The sequence below is a fragment of the Nilaparvata lugens genome, chromosome 11 (genome assembly GCF_014356525.2).
Source record: "Nilaparvata lugens isolate BPH chromosome 11, ASM1435652v1, whole genome shotgun sequence".
NCBI lineage: Eukaryota > Metazoa > Arthropoda > Insecta > Hemiptera > Delphacidae > Nilaparvata > Nilaparvata lugens.
This window is the reverse complement of record NC_052514.1, coordinates 8,390,416-8,412,892: the sequence shown is the minus strand read 5'-3', so window position 1 is coordinate 8,412,892 and position 22,477 is coordinate 8,390,416. Positions and strand designations below refer to the sequence as shown.

Sequence of the window (22,477 nt, the reverse complement as noted above, 5' to 3'; positions counted from 1 at the left end):
AAACTCTGACACCAGACCTGAGCCAGCCAGGTCACTCGATATTATTATTACTCTACTATCACGCACAAGTCATAGAGCTATCTGGACATAATCAGATGAAATTCATTTGAAAGCTTAGCAAAAGGTTTGGATTTGAAGTGCGAACAAAACGACCCAGATTCATTGAGAATAAATAAACTGCAGAATAGGATTTAGATTGATTTTCTCCTAAATAAACACTCATCTCTATCATCAATTGAGGAAAATATATGCAATAAAAAATTGAACAGGTTATAATACATTTATGAATTTATTAGTAGGCCTACTAATCATACAAAATGTTTAGAAACATTAGAAGAGGAGTTTGGAAAATAGACGAAACCCAACTAGTTGTCTCTTGAATTTAAATTGATGACTAAAATAGTCCGAGTAGGGTCTTCACTTTTCGGTAATGCATCATTTAATTGTGAATAGAAAAATACTAAAAATCATTATTTTGAAACTTCTTATTTTAAATAAGTAAAAAAATACTTCTTTAGTATTTCCGATGTTTTCAAGAGTTTCTAGAAGCTTGTAACTTCTTTAACAATCTCATTTTATTCATGAGTGTAGTACAGTCATAAACAGTGTACTAATAATATTAGAATTTGAATAGGAGACCCTAAGGAGGATTCTCTTGTATGAAGTATTTTATTAGTATTATAGGAAAGTAAAAATTTAGGAATGCCGACCCCATTTAAATGGGATAAGGCACAGCCAAAGAAGAAGAAGAAGTTAGGTCAGAAAAAATTTGCTCATTAGTCCCTAGACTAGATAGCAATCTATCGTTCAATAAAAAAAATCAATAAATCTATTTTGAGTCTCGTGATGATTCTGGAACACGAAGGCTCCTTGTTAATTTTTTCAAAGTAGAGTAATAACATACAATATTACAACAGGCTTTATTAGTCTTAAAAACGAATATGTCCACTTGAAGCAGAAAAAAATTACAGTCTTTCAAAGCAATTATTGTTTCAAAACAAATCTTGAAACTGAATAATTGAAATCTCAGTATAATCTAGAGTTGCGTACAGATATACGCGCCGCAAACATGAGCAATTCACTTTTAATCAGCTGACTATATCTGTATTCTTACAGAAACGGTAAGATACAGATATAAAAAGCTTGGCATCAGCTGATTAAAAGTGAATCAGCTGACTATATCTGTATTTTTACAGAAACGGTAAGATAAAAGATACAGATATAAAAAGCTTGGCATCAGCTGATTAAAAGTGAATTGCTCATGTTCGCGGCGCGTAATCCGTACGCACATTTATGTTATTAATAGAACAGTCATTAATTTAACAAAATTATTGAAGTATTCAGGAACTGTCATATTTTATGAGGTGGAATTCCATTTTTCTAGTAACTGAAGTGATGAATTCCCACAAGGTTTCAAATATGCTAAGCATCTCTAGCACTCTAGTTGATTTTGAAAGAAATGGCTGAAAATAGGAACAAATTGACATTGGAATGATGTATTCGTTATTTCTAGTCCTATTCATCTTGTGTGTTTTTAACCCTGGAGAGATCTGTCACTTGACCTTCAATCATATTTCTTTCTAGCTTATTTTTTCAGTGTGAATAGATGGTATATTTTATAATATATCACTGTCACTACTTGTACTGTAGGCTGTTTCTGTCTTGTCGGAAATATAGGTCATGGTCTCTTCGGATTTGAGTTGAAATGTTTTCTATTTATTGGTTTGTGGGCTTTCTTTTTGAAATTGCGTTGATTCACAGTCGAGTGGCAGTTTCCTATAATGTAGAGGTATAAAGTGCTTATTCGACTCCAAAGATATGATAAAAAAGCTTACACTTTAGGCAGACTTTAAAGATATAGGGATGTACTTTGATTAGACTCTAAAGTTATAGACTATAACTTGTTATAGTTTGTTATAACAAACTTAGCCTACATGGAAATGAAATAAATAAATACGAAAACTTGTATGAATTTAAGTAGGCTACGCATCTTTATTGGTTGAGTATGAGTCGTCCAACAAGATATGGTTCACTATAGATATGGTGATATTTTGACTTCAAAACCTTCAGGAACTCCATCTCGTACTGATAATACTATAATTCAATGATTTTGATAAAGAGAGAGCATTCAATCTAGGTTTTTGTGTAGTTTCTAAAACTGCTCCGTTACACAGGTGAATTTAGCCTAAAGCTGGGTTTACACCAAAGTTAATAACAAAATGTTAATAACTTAATCCTTATAGATTCTATTAGATTGAATGGAACTTGACAAACACATATGTTCATCATGTGTATGTTTAATCTAATAAAATCTATAAGGATTAAGATATTAAAATTTTGTTATTAACTTTGATGTAAACGCAGCTTTACTGTTAATTCTAGTTGGAAAAAATCAATTAGGCTCTATTTTAACCGTCAACAAAATATTTTTCATTGATTCAATAATTAATTTTTATGATTGAGATTAAAATATTTTGTTAATTAATTTTTCTGCATTGTTCATCTGGCAACGTTGTAGAGTTGAGCTGCGCTTGCACCAAAGTTATTAACAAAATGTTAATAACTTAATCCTCATAGATTCTATTAGATTGAACATAACTTATCATACACATGATGAACATATGTGTTTGTCAAGCTCCCGTTCAATCTAATAGAATCTACATTTTGTTAAACGCAGGTTTAGAGAAGGATAGTGATATCTGCTTTTTCGAATGATAGACAATGATAGCAACACCAAAGTTAATCAAATTCTGCCATTATAACGTGGACCTCACTATAATTTATTGATTTTGAAGCACTTCAGTAACACTTTTAACTTGATCGAACTTTAATAATTGAATAGAAATTATCACATCAAAATTGGCTCGTGATGTGCAGAAATGAATCAATTAATAAATTTCAAATAAATGCAATTTAATAATTTTTCAACTCGTGAGATGGGCGTTTAAATAATGGCTGTCAATATGCCCTTGTGTGAGAGAATATATAATATGTAACTATGGTTACTGTTTTAATGAAAACAGTCTGAACTGAAGGTGCCTGCTATGGATACATTTAGTAGGACACTTTTCTCACCCAATTCACAACAGTAAATTCCATAGCATTCATTATCTTAGTAAGTATCCAAGCTGTAAATTCAATCCAATTAATATAAAATCATTTTAATGAAAACGCTATTCCAACGTACCTTTTTATTTGGTGGATGAAATTTATCAATAAATATTCATGTTTAGGGTATTTCAAAACTAACCTAGTTGAAGAGAATAGGTTATGTTATATAATAAAATAAAATATATAGAATTTTATATTATGTTACCTCGATACAATTGTTGAGATTGGTGGAAAATGTTCTATAAAATATTTTAGTAGGCCTAATAATCATGTAGAATTTTTCCTCTAAATTGGAAATTAGCGCTCACTATTGTTTTTTAAACAAACTAAGTTCAAAGTAGCACAATTTTACATGCATTTAACCTATGAGTAGCAGCCATTTTGATTATTGAAATCATCTGAGTTTTCCTAACCCAAACCTTTTCCTAACCTAAGCTTTCCTAACATAAAGCTTTTCCTAACCTAAAGCTTTTCCTAACCTACAGCTTTTCCTAACCTTAGCTACTTATGGTTGCTACTTATAGGTTAAATGCATGTAAAGTTCTGCTATATTGAACTTAGTTTATTTTAAAAACAATAGTGAGCGCCGTTTAATTTTTGTGATTTTGTGCTCAAAATAACATACTAAATCGATCCCAACCAAAAATTTGATGACAGGTATGTTGGCACTGGACGTGCACTTTAGCCCCGATTACTGTTGATTATTGTCAATTTTTACTGTTTTGTTGGGGTGAGAGTGTATGAACGGCACAATATGAGATACTTCCAGTGTCACACAGCTTCACGGGAAAGAATTACATGGACTATTGTCTCGAGATAACAGTAAAAGTTGCGACATAAACGCCCTATACCATGGGATATCTACTTACACTATTGTTCCTCTAAGACGGTAGTTTACCATTATAATCATATTTATTTACGTTATTAAAAACTGATATTGAGATCAACACTCATTCAAATTGTTAATGGAGAGATCTTTTTATGAAAACTAAAATTATGATTAATATGAGTTACGCTTGAATAGAAATACTTTTCTCAGGTTCTAAGAACTTAATCAATTTGATTAATTTGATAATTATTATATTTTCAATAAAATAGAAAATACAAAAGTATTCATTGTTTATCAAAGTAGACACCGGGTTATCCCAAATATGTATTTTATCTAAATATTTTTGAAAATCGACAAGGTTCATCCTTAGCTTAACCTATGAATCATAGTCTCACTATTACTAATATACATTAAATTTATGAATGTATCATATATTATGATTCAGAAAATAGTATGAGTCTCATGTTCAACATTTTGCAAATCAAACTCATATTACAAGTATGCACTATTTATTTATATTGCAGCAAACAAAATGTAATAGATAACGCAAATGACACTTGAAAATTATGCCAAGATTTGGTGGCCAAAATGGACTGGATTTTGACAGGATTTCAATCTTTTTGTTCTTTATTTGTAAGGCCAGGTGTGAATAAAATATATCAATCTGTCAGTAATTATTGGCAAAAAGAAACATTCAAGAGTTCCGTTTTCAATAAAAAAAGGGTCTGTTTAAAGTGTTTCTCATTAGTTTCTTATTTATATTCAAATATCCAAAAGTATCCCATACACTTTTTTTCAAGTATTGTAACTGAAAGAGTAATTACTTTTCAGATAAAACTCACTAATTTCATTTCCAAATTACAATATTTTCTCAAATCAAGATTAATGTTAGTTTTTGTTGGAATGTATGATATAATACATGTCTCACTTCAAAAAGTTATACTTCAAAAAGAAGTAACTCAATAATAAATCTAATATTTAGCAAGTGGATTATTATTTAAAAAAGAATTATTTATCAAACTAGATTGAACGCACGTATAAGTTCTTATAGCTTGGTATGTCTTCCTTGAAATGTTATCATTCATTTCATTTTTTTTTTATTTCTTATCTGTCAAAGCAGAATGGAATTGAATAATCATCTCTATTAAATGCAGAGTTAGGACTTTCAAGACCTCTCTGCCACACAACCCTTTACATTAAATATCAGAGGCAGATAATAGAAGAACTTAGTTATTCTATGCTATTAGTCTTATGTACAGACCTTGAAGATGGTTTTTGATCTTATCTCCTTTAATTTGTCATAGTGAAACAATTTCATCTAACCCTTTGTTTTTCAAAATGAACTTAATCTATTAATTGAAATTACATCTTCATTCAAAACAATTTTGTTTTCCTATTATTTAATAACTTATTAACTAAATTTATACATTATTTTTTGGCATTTTAATTTTTTTTTGCAAAGAACATTCCAATATTTTTGTTTTTCTCTGTCCTTGTGCATTGCAGATGTCGAAACGCAGTAGTGTTCGAAGCAACAAAAATTCCATCTCATCACAAACGAAAAATTCAATAAAGAGTCAGAAATCATTATCTTACGTCAAAGATCCTTTCCTTGTCAAAGCCATTGTAAAATATGGTAATATGCTCCCAAATTTTTCAGTAAAATATCTCTCATTGCTTGTAGAATCCATTAGTTTTGTCCATCACATACCTACTTATATCTATTATTGCTTCCTTAATATTCAAATTATTAAAATTGTAATTTTCAAAATAGGTATTCTCTAGAGTAGATGTGGGGTTCGCCAAATAGATTAGGTAAAAGTAGTTATTCTCCTCAGCAGTACTTTTTATCCAATTTTCCCTAATTTTATATAATTTGGCTTGTTGTAACTCAGTGGAACTGTATTTAACTCATAGTATTTAACAATCATTATTCTATGTCAAGTTCTAGTAGATTCATATTATTATTATTAAAGATATGGTTCACACCTGTATTTTGAATTGAAATTACAATATCAACTTTTGTTGGATATAACTATAGTTCTATAGTTAACAAATCAAATAAACTTTGGGCTGAAAATTCGCTTGTAAATGAAGTGTATGAATAGCATTGAATTCTGCTATGGTGAACACGTTATTGATAGAACGTTTCTTAAAGTGTATTTATCCAGGGCTACTTATTTTTATTTATAAAATAGTATTATAGTACCCTTCTTTGAAATGTATTTTTAAAACCTGAAAGTTATATGGAACATTGAAACTAGTAGTTTTAATTTGTGTTTTCAATCTATTATTTTATATTAAATTCAAAAAAGGGTAACATAATGCTATTTTATAAATAGAAATAAGGTTATTCATTATTTCATCTACATAGAAGCATTTGAATTACTGCATAGGATGTATGTTTTTCAATATTTTAACAAGACTCAGTATAGTAAACAAAAGTACACTGTATCAAATACAAAGATTGTAAAAGATAAGATATACATTGAGGGGAAATTTACTTGTGAAGTTAAGATTGAACATTGAAGAAAATTATTAAAAACAATATAAAAACTTGAAGTAACCTTTTATTTAAAACATTTCAAACCTTTTGAAAATCAAACAAAAGTTTGAAATGTTTTGAATAACAATGTAGTTTATGTTTTTATATTGTTTTTAATAAAGTAGACCATGCAAGTGAATTGATTTTATTGAATAAAATATACATGTGGAGTTTTGGCTCGTAGCTAAGAACTGATGAATTTATATCAGAAAATTTACACATTCATAGTGAGCTCATGATTTATGAAAATGTCATCCTGTAATAAATAACACACAATAATAATAATAATATGATGTTACAATTTTCTTTTCTATTCTATATTCTCTGTTTTCCAATATCTATATTTTAACTATAAAATAACATCATTGTATAATTTTTTGAAAAGTTTTAAATATAAAATAACATTAAAAATAGGGTAGCCTACTATGATTTTATTTCATAAATAAAAAATGAGTAGCCTTGAATACATACATTTTAAGAAGACATGGAACTATATTTTACCATATTGAGGCCCATATTTAATAATATTGATCCAGTTAACATATTTAATATAGGCCCGATTACTGGGGAACTTGGATTTAATTAATCTATAAGTTTGATAGTCCATTAGATTTAATGAGTGTCCTAGAAACCGACCCTTAGTTGATATTTTGTATTTGCTGTGCCTCTGATATGATATGATTGTTTGTGTCATTCATCTCCAAGTGATTAAATTGTTGTGTTTGTTTGTTTTAAGGTAAAGATGGTAACAAGCTGACAACAGTGGTGGCGACACCGGGCCAGGGGCCTGACAGACCGCTGGAGGTGTCCTACACCGACACCAAGGTCATTGGCAATGGCAGCTTCGGCGTGGTCTACCAGGCCAAGCTCTGCGACAGCGGCGAAATGGTCGCCATCAAAAAAGTCCTACAGGATAAGAGGTTTAAGGTCAGTCATCAAAACCTATATCACATAAAATTACTTCACTTGTATGCGCTACATTATTAAAATTAAGCGTGGAGTATCCTTTTATTGAAAACATTTTAAACTTGAAAATGGCCAAAGGCCGAAACTAGTTGTTTGAAATGTTTTAAATAAAAGGGTTCTTCATGTTTTTATATTTATTTATTTATTCATATACAAATACAATGCAGGTAAAAACAACAGGCATTCGCCCAAAACTGCTCTAAACCTTAATTTGGAATACACAGTCTCTAGAGGTTATGTTTATGTAAAAATGATTACTCAATTTATCTCTTTTCTGTATAGGGCTACTTGTAATATAAATATAAAGAAAAATAAAAATCTCAGTACCCTTTTTGAAATATTCTCATATCACTTGAATATGGCATCAATGTCGGAAACATGTTGTGATAAAATATTTCAAAAAGGGTACTGAGATTTTTATTTTTATTTATATTTACATTACTTAATTATATCAAACAATATTATTTTAATTCACGGTATCAGGTATAAACTTGAGTGTAAATTGGAAATGAGACGGTAAGGCACAACATCCAAAAGGATCTCTTTGCCGATAAAACCATATGAATAGATAATAACATATCACTGGTTATTAGTAGTTTATTTCTCAGTGGTTGGTAAGGCACTACTCACACTACCGCGACTCAAATCGTACGTCTCCAGTGGCGAGTACCAGTTTTGCTGACCTTTCAATTAGACTTATTCAATATTGTGTAATTCAATTGTTGTTATTTTAATAAAACAAATAGTAATGACATAAAATGAGAAATGTTACTACTTGAGGTTAGGTTAGGTTACTACTTCTACAACAAATTTCAACGTGTTCTCGTCCATATTAACTTCAAATCCTAACCTCACTTTTTGAACGTATAGGATACTGAAGTCGCACTCGATACTTGGCGACTCCACAGGCTGATCGCAAGAGACTTGGGACTTGAATATCCTAGATGTTCAAAAAGTGAGGTTTGGATTTGAAGTGAAATAGCGTGAATATAAACAACAAGAAGACGTTCAAATTCGTTGTAAAAATAGTAAAATTGCCCATTTTATACCATTGAAAAAGGTTTGAGAAGGATAATCCTATAATAATACAATTTTCAAGACAAGACGAAAGGTCCAAAATACAGGTAAGCCAGTAGTAACACACACATCGATCCGTCGATCCATCGATCGAGCCGTCCTCAGAATTCTACGAGATTGAACGTAACTTGACAAACATCATCTGTTCAATCTAATAGAATTCACAAGGACGGCAAAAATCTTACGTCTAAAAATCGATGTTTATGTAACTGGCTGTACTCGTGACTGGAATCGTGCAATTTGAGTCGCGGTTTTGTAAGTAGTGCCTTAGTTTATTTAATATTGAATTTTGTTTGAGTGTTATTGTATTTCTATTCTGATAAAATTGGATGAATCAAAGCTGTCCTATTTTTAGATGCTTTTCATTATTGATATAATATCGGCCTTCTTAATAGTAGAGGTAGATTATCGTGTACTGGTTTCTACATTTTTCTTCTCGGTGAAATTCTCGTTTCTCGTTTCTAAAAAACATTGCTAGAGATTTTTTATAAATTGGAATCTTCAGGTTCATGGAAAGATTCATCTACAGGAATGTAGACTACATACAAAATTATTTTTTCCATCAATTTTTGAAATATCTGAACTTATTCTTGAAAGTGAAATGTAACCTATGTTTTGAAAATGTTACTGTTCATAAAATTTTACAGAGGAGCAGTTTTGGGCTGAGGCTTCTGCTCTCCCAATCATACCCATATGATTTGTAATTGTATTAATAAATGAATATTTATTCTTGAAATGTCTGAATTCAGGGCTACTTCCTTTTATTTATAAAATAGAATTATAGTACCCTTTGGAATTAATAAAATAAGTATACAAATTAAAACTGCTACGTTATTATTTATTATTTGAAACTTATTTTAATAACCTGACGATGGTGAGATCACCGAAACTAGTAGTTATAATTTGTATACTTATTCTATTATTTTATTAATTTCAAAAGGTAATATAATTCTATTTCATAAATATTTCTATTCATGTGTGGTCTGTCTGACCAAGTTTTGCTAGGTTGGTTAAATATTGTGGCCAACCATCGATATATAAATGTATTTTCTGAATATTCATTAGTGGTCTGTCAGACAAGATTCTGTTAAGGTGGAGAGATATGATGGCCAGAAAAAACGTATTCTGGATGAGAGGAATAAGATCAGTTCCAGATAAAGCGTTTAATTTAGCTTCTTGTATACTTCTTTAGGAAATTTTACAAGTATAAGGATCCTCTCTCTTAAGGCTGTGCAAAGGCTAAAACTACTTCATCGTGATATTTTTCCAAGTTTTTCGATTTGTATATCATCAAGCTATCAAAATAAAAAAGTTTTTTCAGGAATACATTTTTTTCCGATCATTACTTTTTGAGATATGAGCGACTGAAGTTTAAATTTTTGGGACCGAACATTTCAAATTCGGTATGATATAAATCCATGAGATTTAGAGGATGGGTGATTCTTCATGGTATTGTTGATCTAGTAAAACAAAAATTTCCTGAAAATATCAATTTTTGGAAAAGTTATTCAATTCACCAAAAATAACTCAACTAAAAATTATTTTTGGTTATTTTTAGTAAATTTAATAACTATCTTGAAAATTGATATTTTCATAAAATTTTTGCTTTAATAGATCAACAATACCATGAAGAATTTATCCGCTAAATCTCATGGATTTATCTCTTACCGTATTTGGAATGTTCTGATCCAAAAATTTGAACTTAAGGCGCTCATATCTCAAAAAGTAATGATAGGAAAAAAAAATTCCTGAGAAAAATTTTCCCATTTTGATAGCTTGATGATACACAAATCGAAAAACTACCAGAAGAAAGTTTATTTTTAGCCTTTGCACAGCCTTAACTACCTGAAGAGATCTACTGATACATTTTTTGCCACATTATTGTATGAAATTTTGCTCCTATAAAATTTGTATTGGGCCCACATGAAATTCAACATTTTTGTTATAGGAAAGCAAGAAATATGGTTTGAGCAAAAATTGACTAAGTTTAAAGTTTGTAAAATATATTAAGATTGTATTATTCAAATCCGTACTAATTTATGTTATTGTTATTTACAGAACCGTGAACTACAGATTATGAGACGGCTAGAACATTGTAATATAGTTAAGCTTAAATATTTCTTCTACTCGAGTGGTGATAAGGTGAGTCAGTCAATCTATATTGTATTTATCCACTGCAATAATTTTCAATAGTTTATGTAAAATTAATCCAATCTACAAGGATGGAAAAACTTTTTCAATTTTCTACTGCTAAATGACTCTGGAAATGTTATGAAACAGACAAAACACGTAAAATTATTGATGGTGTTGAATAGAAGAATGTTGGTAAAATTTAGTTTGGAAAACCAGGAATAGAGAAAAATAGTTGATTTTGGTCCAGACTGATTCCAGCTGCTTGTATTATTCGGCTGCGTTCTTTGTGGTAAAAATAGATTGGTATTTGTGCCTTGAAAATGTTTTCTGAAACTACTGCATTCCACAACTATTCGACTTTCTCATATTTTATGTTCTTTCAGATGAAAATCTTTTCAACTTTCTATTAAAATATGTTTAGTGCACTTTTAATCACAATTATATTTGAGTATGATAGTGTGAAATGAAGGTAATTGTGATTCTCATTTTGAAAATTTGTTGTGTACATTGAATTGATAATATAAATTTGAATGAATTTTGACTGGATTTTTTTCTCTGTTTTGCAGAAAGATGAAGTATATTTAAATTTGGTGCTGGAGTATATCCCGGAAACGGTATATAAGGTGGCCAGACATTACAGTAAATCTAAGCAAACTATACCAATTAGTTTTATCAAGGTAAGTGCATTATAAATTTGTTGAGTTTATCATAAATTATGAGTTGAATAGGAGCACTATAAACTGTTGCACTTTTCAATCTAATGGACCATTAAATCCATAGGTTTAATAGGTCTCAACTTTCTTGATTCATATCAATAATTGATTTGAATATCTTATGAAAGCTATATAAATAGAACTAAGGACTTCAAATATTGACCGAAGAACTAAATATCAGAAGGAAATTTGTTGCATGAATCTGTCCAAATAACTGTGCTCAGACGGGAATCGAACCCGGTACCTCTCAGTTGCCGGCCAAAAGCATAGCGGCAAGCGTTAAGAGGCTTTACCATTTCGCCCACCAGGCACCCAATGTTAGCCAATCCGACCAGGTATCAAAGATGGGAGAATTATTACATATTGTAAACCATATATTGTAACTACAATATTTAATAATTCTCCCATTCTTGCTACATATAGAACTGCTATGTTTCATCAAGATTTAACACCAAAATAACGACTGCAGACTTTAAGGCTGTGCAAAGGCTAAAAATAAACTTTTTACTCGTGATATTTTTCAAAGTTTTTTGATTTTTATATAATCAAGCTATTAAAATGAAAAAGTTTTCTCAGGACAACATTTTTTTCTGATCATTAATTTTTGAGATATGAGCGCCTAAAGTTTTAATTTTTGGGACAGAACATTTCAAATTCGGTACGAGATAAATCCATAAGATTCAGAGGATAGATTCTTCATGGTATTGTTGATCTAGTAAACAAATATTTTCTGAAAATATAAATTTTTAAGATAGTTATTCAATTTACTAAAAATAACTCAACAAGAAGTTATTTTTGGTTATTTTTAGTAAATTGAATAACTATCTTAAAAATTTATATTTTCAGAAAATATTTGTTTTACTAGATCAGCAATACCATGAAGAATCCATACTCTAAATCTCATGGATTTATATCGTACCGAATTTGAAATGTTCTATCCCAAAAATTCAATCTTTAGTCGCTCCTATCTCAAAAAGTAATGATCAAAAAAAATTTTTCCTGAGAAAACTTTTTCATTTTGATAGCTTCATGATATACAAATCGAAAAACTTGGAAAAATATCACGAGTAGAAAGTTTATTTTTAGCCTTTGCACAGCCTTAATACAAATTCTAGAAGCGGAAACCAGAAGTGACTGTGAGAGAAAGATGACTCTTTAATTTAGACTAAAAGTTCTTAAGTCATCACTTTAGTATTAAAGTTTGATTTAATTAGTGTCCTATCAACCGGGCATAAATCTTACACGAATCGGCTTCTTCCTAGACGATCAATTTAATTGAATGCAGGGTATTATTATATTTGTATCTGGTTGTATAATGTATTTCTCTACTAACAATCCTTATAACCGCTTCTCTTTCTGTGTTGTAGTTGTTTATGTTATATGTACCAACTGTTCTCAACCAATAAAATCAATTTTAATGTGTAGTTCTTGGTTAATACTATGTCTGTATATTTTCACACTTTGCATAATAGTACAGCCAATCATACTTTGGTACTTATCTCTAGTCAGAAGTATCTTAGAGTATGCTTCTGAAATTTGGACTCCTTATTGTAATTATCACATACTATAGTGAGGTCCACGTTATAATGGCAATGAAAAAGGATACGAGAACGGCGTTGCTGATTCTCTGCCTTGCCAGATTATATTTCTACATTGTTGAATAACGATCTGGTAGCGTTGTGTAGCTAGAAAAGGATAGCGCTATCAGCTTTGTCGAATGATAGACAAGGATAGTAAGACCAATGTTGATAAAATACTGACATTATAACGTGGACCGCACTATAGTTTTGGAGCGGTTACAGAACAAATTCCTGATATACGTGTATTTTAAAGCTTCAATTCTTAACCTTTTCTGTTTTTGTGTTGCAGTTGTACATGTACCAACTGTTCCGCAGCCTGGCCTACATCCACTCGCTGGGCATCTGTCACCGAGACATCAAGCCGCAGAACCTGCTGTTGGACCCCGAGACAGGTGTGCTCAAGCTGTGCGACTTTGGCTCGGCCAAGCACCTCGTCAAGAGCGAGCCCAACGTCAGCTACATCTGTTCGCGCTACTATCGCGCGCCCGAGCTCATTTTCGGCGCCACCGACTACACTACCAAAATCGGTCAGTCTACCCCTCTGTTCACCAGGTTAGTTTAGTTGGGCTAGGTGCCATTGACTGACTATACTACCAACATCGGACAGTCTACCCCTCTGTTCACCAGGTTAGTTTAGTTGGGCTAGGTGCCATTGACTGACTATACTACCAACATCGGTCAGTCTACCCCTCTGTTCACCAGGTTAGTTTAGTTGGGCTAGGTGCCATTGACTGACTATACTACCAACATCGGTCAGTCTACCATCATTCATCAGGTTACTTTAGGTGCCATTCGGTACTACCAAATTCCGGCGAAATTAATGCCAACCTCCGTTCAGCAGGTTAGTTAGGTTAGGTCTCATTGACTACACCAGGGGTCTCCAACCTACGGCCCGCGAGCAGATTTTATGCGTCCCACGGAAATCCCTGTCAGATGAGCATCTAAAATCAATATTAATTATGGGTACACAAAGCATTAATCTAACAGCGGAAATTCCCAGTGGCAAACTAATGCAATCTTCTCACTAAAGAATATGTAATCGCTTTAAGCTTATCATTATAATCAATATCGGGGCACCGAGCTTCGCTCGTTATTTATTTATTGACTTTTTATAAACAGAACAAAATTCTTTAAAATGATTGGGGAAGTACTAACAGGCACAGCCCAAAACTGTTTTTCCCGAATTTTGATTTATACACTATAAATAGTCCAGAAAGTAGGTTATTTTCCATACACTTGAATTCAGGTTCAATTTTCTGTTCAAACATATGAAAACAAAAAATTATAATCCAGATTATATACAAACCAAATTGAATAACAAAATAACACTCACTAATCACTTGAAATTGTCAAATAATGATCAACTTTGAAAATTATGATATACTCTAGTTTAGAAGGATTATCATGTCATGTCAACAAATCAGATTATGTTGATCAAATCGATTAAAAATTGTCTAGCTAGATAAAATTTCTCGCTGATTGATTATGATTACACAGTTGGAAATAATTCTGTCTCTCTCCCACACAGGCACACGCATCTTCTGTTATCGAGAATCGACGAAATTATCATCTGTTTTCCAAGGATGAATCATCCTTTTAATGTCGTTCAGCGAGTTTTCCAAAGAATGAGACCTAGTGCAATCGAATCGTTATATCATAAACCTACTATGTTCCAAATTTCGTGAAAATCGTTAAAGCAGATCCGTAAAACATAAATAACCAGATATATACAGAAATTGCTCCCTTAATATAATAGGATATTTGTACTCAAATAAATGAGTTATAAACTTATGAATGGACAGGATTTCTATGAACATTATTGTTTTTCACCCATGAAAATAGACATTTTAGAAAACTTAGCAAGAAAATCATTAAACACTATTGAGCTCTTGATAAAATAACTTCATAAAGGTGGGGGGAATTCATTTCTGCAAATTTTTAGAATGTAGCCCTTGAGAAAAAAGGTTGGAGAACCCTGGACTGCACTACCAAAATCTACAGTTCTCTTGCATGTTCCGGTTTTCAAATGTTCAGTCGAAACAGTTAGTGGCTGTCCCGAGGTCCTTGATAAAACTATTTTAGTTGCTTTTTCGTTCAACATGTAATTTATAGTACCTAATAACAGTAAGTTTAATTCTATAAAAAAGTGAAACCCTGATATTCATTTATAAACAATCTGTATGATAGCCGCACCAGAAGATTAAAGTTTGCCAAATCACAACGATATACACCGCTGCACGTTGGCATTTTTTCAACGTGTTTGAATGTAAATATAAAGGTGCGTACAGATATACGCGCCTCTAACACGCTCCGCAATCGTTTCACGCACGCTCCGCACTCGCTCCGCGATCGCTCCGATTATGAACGTTACGGGAGATGTTAGCTCTTCTCGCGTTTCACTCTTGCCCCTGATCGATCATCAATCGAACTGCTCGAGCTACGTTCGATTACGGAGCAGAGCGAAAGTCTGTACGCACCTTAATGTATACTAAGTATTTAATATTGAGTCATACTGGAAAGTTTAGATTTTAAAATAGTTTTGAAATTGCAGTCGTTCAAGTATTATTAGTTAATAATAATGATAATAGTGTTTTCACGACTCGAGGCAGCTCACGATTTCACGTGTACCGTATCGAAAGTTACTTGAGCAGGTCACATGTTCAAGTAAGTGTCCACAGAGTTCATGTTACATGCTTCCAGTAACCTGTCTTGAGTAAATTGAAACGTGAAAACCCGGAGTAAATGATTTTACTTGAAAGATGCCCTAATCTAGATGATGTCTCATAGCCCATAACTGTATCTCTACCGACTTTCGAAAAAAGGTACCAAAAGAATTATTTTATGTTTCGACTTTTCTAGAATATGAATCCGATTTCTCTTATAAACAACATTCAAATTCAAATCTTCTATTTGTATGTGCAACAGGGGAATTAGAATTTCATTATAAATTTGCCAACTTTGAAGCAAATGATTTTATTTATTTATTATTCACAATGGAGACATTGACAATATGTCTCCTTGACAATGAAAATTGTAAAGATATAAATAAAAAAAAGAAAAATAATATGCACTTATGAACTTATCGACTGTTCTAACCTTTCCCTCTCCATTCTACTAATTGGATCAAACTTTTCGCTCATATTTGGCTGTCTGTCTCTCTCCATCTAGACGTGTGATCAGCAGGCTGTCTTTTGGCCGAACTGCTGCAGGGCCAGCCAATGTATTATTTTGACATAATGAAAGCACTGTATTTCCTACCTTGTTTCATTTTAAGTTGGCTTTTTCATTGATTTTGAAATTCATTTCTCTTGATAATTGTCATCATTTATCGACTTTTCACTCATATTTCGTATGTTTTCTCTCCCTTTAGACGTTTTTCATTGTTTTTTTAATTCATTTCTCTTGATAATTGTCATTAGGTAGCAGTGCATGTGCAGAGCAGTGCTTTTTCATTGTCGATCTAGGTAGCAGTGCATGGATTCAATCTAAGTTCGAAGCTCTAGTTTAGATTTGTCAATTCTAAAAAAGTAAATTAATATAAATAATATGTTTTAGTACGTTTTGGCTAGAAAAGTGATCGAAAGTATTAGGAGTGATAAATAGCTGTGGGTGAGTGATTATTTAGAAACCGGCCTGCAGTGACAGTTCATTTTGAGGTTAAAGACTGGGAAGTGAGTACAAAACTGAAATCTATTTTCGTAAGTAACTTCATAATTCTCATTAAAGTTGAATATTAAACAAAGAAAAACAATGAACTGTTCAGTTTGCGATAAAGATCTACCGGATGATAATGATTTTATTACCTGCAGCAGGTGTCAGTCTGGTTTACATTATAACTGTTCGGGTGTGTCAAAAAGTACGTGGAAGGCAAAAGGAGTGCAGAAAAAAAATGAATGGGAATGTCCTAAATGTAGATCCAGGAGTAGATTGAATAGCTTTGAAGAAGACTCTACAGACCCTGCTTTCATCGCAATGAAAAGTATGATGGAAAAATTGTTTGCCAAACAGGATAAAATAATCACTGAAAAGATGGATGAAATGAAGGATATGATTGCGAATATCGATCTTAAGGTAGGAGAAATGAGGAAGGATATGGAAATTATTCAAGGAGAATCGGCAAAGTTAAGAAAAGAGTTGGATGATTTAAGAACAACAGTGGAATGTGAAAAGCAATATGCAAGATCCAGGAATATAATTCTTACAGGTATACCTTTCGAAAAAGAGGAAGATCTAGCTCAGAATGTGTTAACTTTGCTGGGAAAAATGGAAATCGAAATAGGATTAAAAGATATCTCAACTCACCGACTGCCATCGAAAAATAAACTTCATAGTCCTGCAATTCTGCAATTGAACTCTAGAGCGGTTAGGGATAAAATAATTAAAGCAGCAAGAAAAAAGAAACCAGATACTGGATTAATAAATCCACATCGTCCAAAAAGAGCGATATACTTCAACGATCATCTAACTCCGTATTTTAATTCGCTGATGATGAAAGTGAAAGAGTTAAATAAGGTGAAAAATTATAAGTTTGTGTGGATGAACGGTGATAGAATAATGGTCAAAAAAGATGAGTTATCTAAGGCTATTCGAATTATCAAGTTGGACGATCTGGATAAAATGAATTGACTTAATCGATCCATGGCCAATTAAGTTTATCAAGAAATCATTCACATTTTTTTCATTAAAGCAATATTCTATTAAATCTGCTAATCACTTACACAATAAGAACTTAAAACAATATAGGATAATTGTCACATAGTTTTTTTTCCTACTTTGTACTAATTTTTAACTGAATCTGTATATATAATAATTTTTATGCATCAATTGGATAATGAGGATTTGAATTTATACGATGATACATTATGTTTTCAAAGTTTGAATGAGACTAGGGGTTTTTTGAAAAAGCAGATTGTGTCCGGTAATGAAATAAGATTTCTATGCACTAATATAAGATCTTTGAGAAAACATTGGGATAATTTAAGGATAGAATTGGATAATGTAATTAATGAAGTAGACTTTATTGTATTAACGGAAATTAATTTAAGAAATGAAGAAACAAATTTATACGGGATTCCGGGATTTGGAAATAAATTTAAATGTAGATCAGATGGAAGGGGAGGGGGAGGATTGGCAATTTTTTATAGAGATGGTTGGAGTGTCGATGAGATTGTAATAGAGTTTAAGTCCGCTGAAATGATGTGTCTAAGAGTTAATAATAATGGGAAACAGATGATATTAGCAGCATTCTACAGGCCTCCCAATCAAAATGTCAATTTGTTTAATGAAGAGCTAGAGTATTTTTTATCCTTGGAAAGGATTAAAAATGAAAATAATATTGTTATGATGGGAGATATTAATATTTGTTATATGTCATACATGTATGGATCAGATAATTATTTAAGTGTATTGTATTCAAATGGTTTGTATAACAGTATTCAGAAACCAACTAGAGAGGAATTGTATGATAATGTATTAGTGTCTAAATGTCTAGACCATATCAATGTTAAATTGCATGATGATTTCTCATTTTCATCTTTTGTTGTTGAAAATAAAATTGCTGATCACTATTGGACAGGTTTGAAAATTGTTATGAAAAATAATTCGTATGTTCATATGGAGAATATTGATGATTGTAAAAGTATAATTTTGAATAGTCGAGTTAATTATTTCATTCAAAATGAAAATTGGTGGCCTATATTGGATATCACAGACCCATCTGAGATCTACAATGAGATATTGAATAAATTTACAAGTATATATGATAAAAGTACAATAAAAGTTAAATTCAATAGACGTAAGACAGAAAATCCCTGGTTCAATGATAGTATTAGGAATTTAATAGATAGGAAAGAGTATATTTGGAATAGGTTGAAAAAAGATAAATACAACTTGGAATTAAGAGATCAATTTAAGAAGATTCGAAATGAGGTTACATTCAAGATTCGTAATGAGAAAAGATTGTATTATCATAGGATATTTTCTGATAATTTGAATGACAGCAAGAAAACTTGGGAGACAATCAATCAGTTTATAAATAAGAAAAGTAAACCTACTATTTTAGATTCAATTAAGAGTAGTTTCCAGATTAATGATGAGCATCAAATGTCTAATCTACTAGAAGGGTTCAATTTTTGTTTCAAAGAAAGTGTTGAAAAAATAAATCATGAGATGAATGGAGAGCCATTTGACTTGGCGGCACAATTTGAGGAAGGCAATTATACTATTGGCAATAAAATGAGCATGAATCTGAGAAAAATTAATCAAGAATTATTAATCAAAGCAGTAAATAAGCTTAATTACAAATCTTCTGCAGGCCCTGATAAAATTAGACCGCAGGATATAAAGTCCAACTTATATTATTTGAAATTGATTTTGATGCATTTAATTAAGCGAATTGTTGATACTGGGAATATACCACCTTTATTGAAAGTAACTTACCTTAGACCTATTTTTAAAAAGGGTTCTCGAAAAAATTTAGAAAGCTATAGGCCAGTAGGCTCAGTATCTGTTATAATGAAAATTTTAGAGCACTACTTATGTATGCAGTTGCAACAATACTTAGACAAACATAATATTTTGAATAATTCACAATACGGATTTGTTAATAAGAAATCTACTATTGACTTATTAGAAAAAATGACAAATGACATCAATGGTGCACTGAATGATAATAAGTTTGTAATAGCGGTGGCAACAGATTTGAGTAAGGCATTCGACTTGGTGAATTATAAGATCATGCTATCCAAACTAAAATTGATAGGCATTAGTGGAAAATTTCTTAGGATATTTGAGGACTATTTTAGGGATAGGAGATTGCACGTCATTATAGGTACATCAATTAGTAGTGGTTATAATCAGACATGCGGATTAATTCAGGGTAGTATAATCTCGCCGACACTCTTCAATATTTATGTCAACGATTTGGCTAGTCTAGCATTCAAGGGTAGTATACTACAATATGCAGATGATAATTTACTCTATGTCATGGATAGTGATTTACAAATGGGCTTGAGAAACATGCAGCAGGATCTGAATATGGTAGTGAAATATTTTTACAATAATTCTATCAAGATGAATGCTCAGAAAACTCAAATGATTATATTTAAGAACCATAGAATAACTGTAAATGCTTTTAACTTGTTCAACGTGGTATGTCATAAAACAGAATGCTTAAGAGAGAATAGAGTAGTATGCAACTGTCAACGCCTTCCAGTTAATGATAGTATTAAACATCTGGGTATAAACTTTGATTTACATATGAGATTCAAAACCCATATTGATATAATGACAAGAATAATGAAGGTGGCGCTTTACAAGTGTTCTAGAATTAGTCATTACTTTCCAGTGAATACCAAAAGAATTATATACTTCTCAATGATACAGAGTATTATTAATTATGGAATAACAGTGTACTCCCTAGCCCCTCAATACGTAAAATTGCCATTGGAGAGGACTATGAGAAGAATTGTTCAAACGTTGTTTAATGGAATTGAAAGAAATCTGCTGGGAATTTTATCATTTGATTTATTAGCCAAGTACCATGACTTGTCAAGGAACTATTTTAAAGAGGAATATAGAGTATTAAATGAAATTGTTTATGGGCTGCGACAAAGAAATTACAGAACGCAGAGATATAATAATGTTTATGGGAAAAACTTACCTAATAATAGAATACCCGATTTGTTGAACTCTCTCCCCATAGAATTAAGAAATTTGGAAATGAAAGGTGAAGCTAAAAGGAAATTAAAGGCATATTTTATGAGAATTAATAACGAATAGGAAAAATAGCTAGCATAACTTTAGATTATTCTGATTGAAATTATTAAATGACTTACCCGTTGTAAATGTTAATGAGGTTAGAATACTTGATTCAATGTTATAATAAGTTGGCTATGGTTCAAAACGCATTTAAAGCTAGAAGTTTACTTCCAGATTATTATAAATAATTTTCATGCTACCAATTATATGAATAACTTCCATATTATTTATAAACACTGAATTGAGCCTGGTATAAGTAGATTTGTTTGTTAGATAATAAAGTCATATTCAACAAGATTAAATGGAAACACATAAAAATACGATGTATAATTTGAGCAATTAAGGGTTCAAAATTGAAAATAGTAGAAAAAGAAAAGTTTTTTGTTGAGTTTATTTCTTGTAATGTTTATACTCTGATGAAAGAAAGGTTATAATAATTATTATTATTATGAAAAAGATCAAAATGAGTTTTAGCAAGAGTAACTAGATAAATCTTGGTTGTAACCTGTGTGTATTAATTTGTGGCTGAGACGATGAAAATCAAGTTGGCAGCAAATGCCTTCTGTATGGATATCTGTGATCAGAATACTGTGACAAAGTGGGATGCTAAAAAAGTGTACCGACAATCTGTACTGAACTGTTTTCGAACTTCTTTTGTTGACTTTGTGTTCATTGGAAATGTCAAATTGTTTTAAAATAATTATTGTCTGTAAATTTTCTAACTGTATACCTCTCAAATAGCTAAATAGCTAGAGAGGTTATTATATATGTACTTGGTGAAATGTAATATTTGTGAAAATTGAAATAAATAAATTGAAATTGAAATTATCTATCGACTTTTCACTCATATTTCGTATGTTTCTCTCTCCCTTCAGACGTGTGGTCAGCCGGCTGTGTTTTGGCGGAACTGCTTCTGGGTCAGCCAATCTTCCCGGGCGACTCGGGCGTCGACCAACTGGTCGAGATTATCAAAGTGCTCGGCACACCGACTCGTGAGCAGATCCGAGACATGAACCCCAACTACACCGAGTTCAAGTTTCCACAGATTAAGGCGCATCCCTGGCAAAAGGTAACTACCAAATCTAGTATCTTTTTCTGGCAACATATTAACATGTCACCTACTTTGTTCCAGTGGAGTAAGGTTTATGAGTTGTTGAGAGATGAACATATTTTTAGTGTCTTGGTATAAGTGGAGTAAAGACTATATAAAAAATTATGCGATGCTGTAATAGTTGTTTACAACTTTTTCATGATTGAAAAATTGTTTTGTTCCAAATTATTGTTGCCTATTGATGTCAAAATAAAGAACCATTTGATTTGGTCAGTGAGGTCCACGTTATAATGGCAGTGTTTGATTAGCTATGGTATTGCTATCCTTGTCTATCATTCAACAAAGCGGATAGCGCCATCTCTTTCTCGCTTTGCTCTGTTGCCAAATTGTCTTTCAACAATGTAGAATTAATAATTAATTAACAAAATATTACATCTTAATTATGAAAATTCATTATGACATTTTTGAAAAATATAATTTCTTGCTTGATAAAATATAATTAATTATTTTGAATGAGAATGAACAGTTAATATTACATCAATAAATCTGTATCATATTGAATGAAAAAGACTAAAGAAATTGTCAAAAAACCACTGATTTATTGATAATTAGAAAGACCGGTTTCGGTTATTACACCATTGTCAATCTCTGATAAACTAAAACTAAATACAAGAGCAGCAGAATTTATACTAGTAGGCGAGTACTGCTATTGGT

The 22,477-nt window shown here is 31.5% G+C and overlaps 1 protein-coding gene across 6 annotated transcripts in view; it reads left to right on the top strand.

Moving 5' to 3' along the window:
* LOC111053552 (glycogen synthase kinase-3 beta) overlaps positions 1–22,477 on the top strand; it is a 210,777-nt gene that overhangs the window by 164,015 nt on the left and 24,285 nt on the right. For all 6 annotated transcript variants that reach the window (XM_039437569.1, XM_039437570.1, XM_039437565.1 and 3 more), the window contains 5 exons: positions 7,222–7,412; positions 10,587–10,670; positions 11,228–11,338; positions 13,244–13,481; positions 21,588–21,781. In XM_039437569.1, coding sequence (XP_039293503.1) covers positions 7,222–7,412; positions 10,587–10,670; positions 11,228–11,338; positions 13,244–13,481; positions 21,588–21,781 — 818 coding nt within the window. The remainder of the gene's footprint in view (positions 1–7,221; positions 7,413–10,586; positions 10,671–11,227; positions 11,339–13,243; positions 13,482–21,587; positions 21,782–22,477) is intronic.